Source organism: Atheta coriaria, unplaced genomic scaffold, assembly GCF_025399875.1.
Source record: "Atheta coriaria isolate IRGN ID8LTWV9N9 unplaced genomic scaffold, Caltech_Dcor_3.1 hic_scaffold_1_pilon, whole genome shotgun sequence".
NCBI classification, from domain to species: domain Eukaryota; kingdom Metazoa; phylum Arthropoda; class Insecta; order Coleoptera; family Staphylinidae; genus Dalotia; species Dalotia coriaria.
Genome location: NW_027045443.1, coordinates 6,666,496 through 6,669,770, shown reverse-complemented (window position 1 = coordinate 6,669,770; position 3,275 = coordinate 6,666,496). Strand labels below are relative to the sequence as shown.

The 3,275-nt window shown below is 49.2% G+C and overlaps 1 protein-coding gene across 1 annotated transcript; it reads left to right on the top strand.

Annotated features, from left to right (window-relative positions):
• The first annotated feature begins 354 nt into the window (after positions 1–354).
• On the top strand, positions 355–3,133 carry lark (RNA-binding protein lark). Its single transcript, XM_065316893.1, is given in 7 exon segments — positions 355–1,544; positions 1,547–1,750; positions 1,753–1,828; positions 1,830–1,884; positions 2,172–2,373; positions 2,376–2,517; positions 2,584–3,133. Coding segments are annotated over 7 exon segments (1,074 nt in total). The 5' UTR covers positions 355–1,198; the 3' UTR covers positions 2,633–3,133.
• The last annotated feature ends 142 nt before the right edge of the window (positions 3,134–3,275 follow it).

Below are 3,275 nucleotides of genomic sequence, written 5' to 3'. Positions count from 1 at the left end.
TTTGTTTTGTGTTATCAAGTCCTTTGGATAGTCTTGATTTGCGTTCATTTTTTCTCTTTGTGATAGGTTATGACTAATCGTCTCCATGTATACGATGCTAAAATAAGTCTATATGATTTTGTTTATGCTTCTCCCTGCTAATTAAACGGTCAGCCTTGTTTAATAAATTTATAAAAAGTCGTAGGCGTAGACCAGGTAAGAAGTAATTTGACTTTTAGTATCACGTTGCACAAGATTGTGATTTAAATGTTGGGGACTTTTACTGGCTAGGGACTTTTCAAGATTGGCGTTGTTTGTGCGGCAACGTGGCGTAATGACGCATGCGTAGTACCTACAGCGTAACCGGACGCCAAGGCGCAATAGCTATAGAGTGGTTTGCCGCCATTGTTACATGCGCATCGGTCTAGAGCGTTTGGTCTTTTCAAGAGGTCTGCGTGCCCTGAACTCCGTGTCCATCTACAAGCATCGCCAGCTACACCGACACCTTCGACCAGCGAACAGCGACGCATTGTCTTGCTGTTTCATCCTAGACGCAAGTCACCAGCAAACAATCCGACTTCGAGCTCACCGCAGCTCGTGTTTTGAGACGCCAGTACCCCCAACGCAGTCACCATTAGCGAAAACGATAAAACGGTAAGTGCTCGTGTACTGAGCGCAACACTTTCCAATACGTAGCCATAATCGATTTATATGTTTTCTGTAAGAATAAAAATATCACAATCGCGACGCGACGTTCGCTATTTTGATTGTATATGCAGCTAAAAACGGACCGGTCAACTGGCATTTCGGCGGCAATGCAAACAAAAATGGCGTGCTGTTTTCACGGGAAACGTCGTATATTACAATGTTTCGTTTCGTGTGACTTCGTTATTGATAACGAAAAGTCGACTGTCTGCATTCGCACGAATGAATGAATGAATGAATGAGTGGATGCATCCATTCCGGTTGTGGTTCGCCATCTTTGACATTGTGCTCGTACTTTCGCCACTAATCGCCCGCACGTTCTCTAACCAAAATCGATAGACGCCGGCGCCCATGCATGTTGGGGCATCCGATAGTAGCTTCCCTCGCTATCCGTCCTAACCTCGCTTGCAAGGTTGTATGCACTGCCATGAGTCTGGTGGGCCCGAATGCAAACAGGCGAAATGTTGTCGACTGTGTCGTGGTTTTGTTTGCAGCGAAAGCAATTGTGTGATAAATGCGAGTTTCAGGCGACGCCATGCCGGGTTTTAGTACGCCGGGCACGTTCAAAATCTTTGTCGGGAACCTGACGGAGAAAACAGCGATCACGGATATCAAGCCACTGTTCGAGAAATACGGTAAGGTGGTGGAATGCGATGTCGTCAAGAATTACGGTTTCGTCCACATGGAGAACGAGACGGAGGGTCGCGAGGCAATTCAAAATTTGAACGGCTACATGCTCAACGGGCAGCCGATGAAATGCGAGGCCGCCAAAAGCCGCAAGCAGCCGTTGACACCAACGACAAAGATTTTCGTCGGCAACTTGACGGACAACACCAAAGCGCCACAAATTCGCGAGCTATTCAAAAGTTCGGCAACGTGGTGGAGTGCGACATAGTACGCAACTACGGGTTCGTGCATCTCGAGTCGACGGGTGACGTGAACGATGCGATAAAAGATCTCAACGGCACACTGGTCGACGGCCAGCCAATGAAGGTGCAGGTCTCGACGAGCCGCGTGCGTCAGCGGCCCGGCATGGGCGACCCGGAGCAATGCTATCGGTGCGGCCGTGGGGCCACTGGTCGAAGGAGTGCCCGAAAGGCATGGGCCCCGACCGCTTCCGCGACCGCATGTTCGGGCGCGACCCTACCCGCCGCCGCCGCCCCGCCCTTCCTGCGCGACCGGATGATGGGCCGCTTTGGGGTACGCGATCACTCACTTATTATATTTACTGAGCCTCCAATGCCGTTTCCCGTCCCGTCCTGTACACGGCGTTCCGGTCGTGATCCGGTCGTGACGATAGCACACAGCGAGCGCGCTTAGGTCGAGCGTCTCCATCCGCCGGGCGCGGTGAATCTCGACGAGTCGCGCCGCATATCGCCGAATCCGACGTGCCGCTAGTTTAACAACAACAACCACCTACACCACCACTCCTGCCCCGCTCACTTTCCAGCCTCCAATATGCTAACATGTGTGTGTGTCATGTCTAGGATGGATACGACAGCTACTATGATCGCCGTTTCGATGACTCCCGTGATCTGTACGAGCGCCGCTACTCCGGCATGCCACCGCGGGGCGATATGGCGTTGCGCGGCGGGCGAGGGGACTTTCTCCCACCGCCGCTGCCGCCACGTCGTGAACCCTTGCCGCCGATGCCCTCCATAGGACTGCGTGGCCCGCCCTCAGGTATGAGCGGGGCATGCGTGACACAGGATTTGCTCGCGGTGGTGATTACGGCATGTTCAGCAGGCGATCACCGCCACCCAGCGGCATGCAGGGCTCGCGAATGAGCCGCATGTACGAAGATTTCAGTCGAGATTCTTTCGACGATAGGAGGTACGTTTGCCTCACGCACTCAATCACCCTGTAAAATTTTAACCACTCTTGTATTTTATCACACAGACCGGGCATGCGAGGACCATCGCCATCCAGGCGGTACGCGCCATACTAGTGAGGAGCCGACATTCGACAACGTAGCTAATACGCCATTCTTCATGTCGTCTTGAATCCTCTATATTTTTCTCCGTAGGATAAGTTTATCATTTAGTACTTGGCAACACACTTCAATTTCGAGCGTATAAGTTTGATCTACGCCCATAGGAAGGCTTTTAATTCTCCAGTATTTCGTGATGATTGTGAATGACGCACAGCAAATTTAAATCATGGCAACGATGCGAAACTGTTCATTATCGTGGTGCATTAGGATTCGCACCCTGAGAAGTAACAGAAATTACCCATAGAATTATGTGAAATGACGTTGCCGTTTTAATTTTATTTGTTTAAGTGAGCTTGTGTAGCTCGGTTTCGTTCGATTTTATTTAACATTTATGAAAATATGTGTTATGTGAGCTCAGATTAAAATTGCGACTCCTGTTTATTTAGACTTACGATATTGATTAACGATTTTATATATAAAGTATGGCAATTTTATAATAAAATATGCATAACCTGACGATTATGTAGTTGCAAAATAGTTAAGTGGTGTATTGTACGACTGGACCGATTCAATATTAAAAGGCCGAAACCGTCTTTCTCATCGGGTATGTAAATCCTTCATCGATATTCATCATACATACTCATCCGTCATTTAAGAA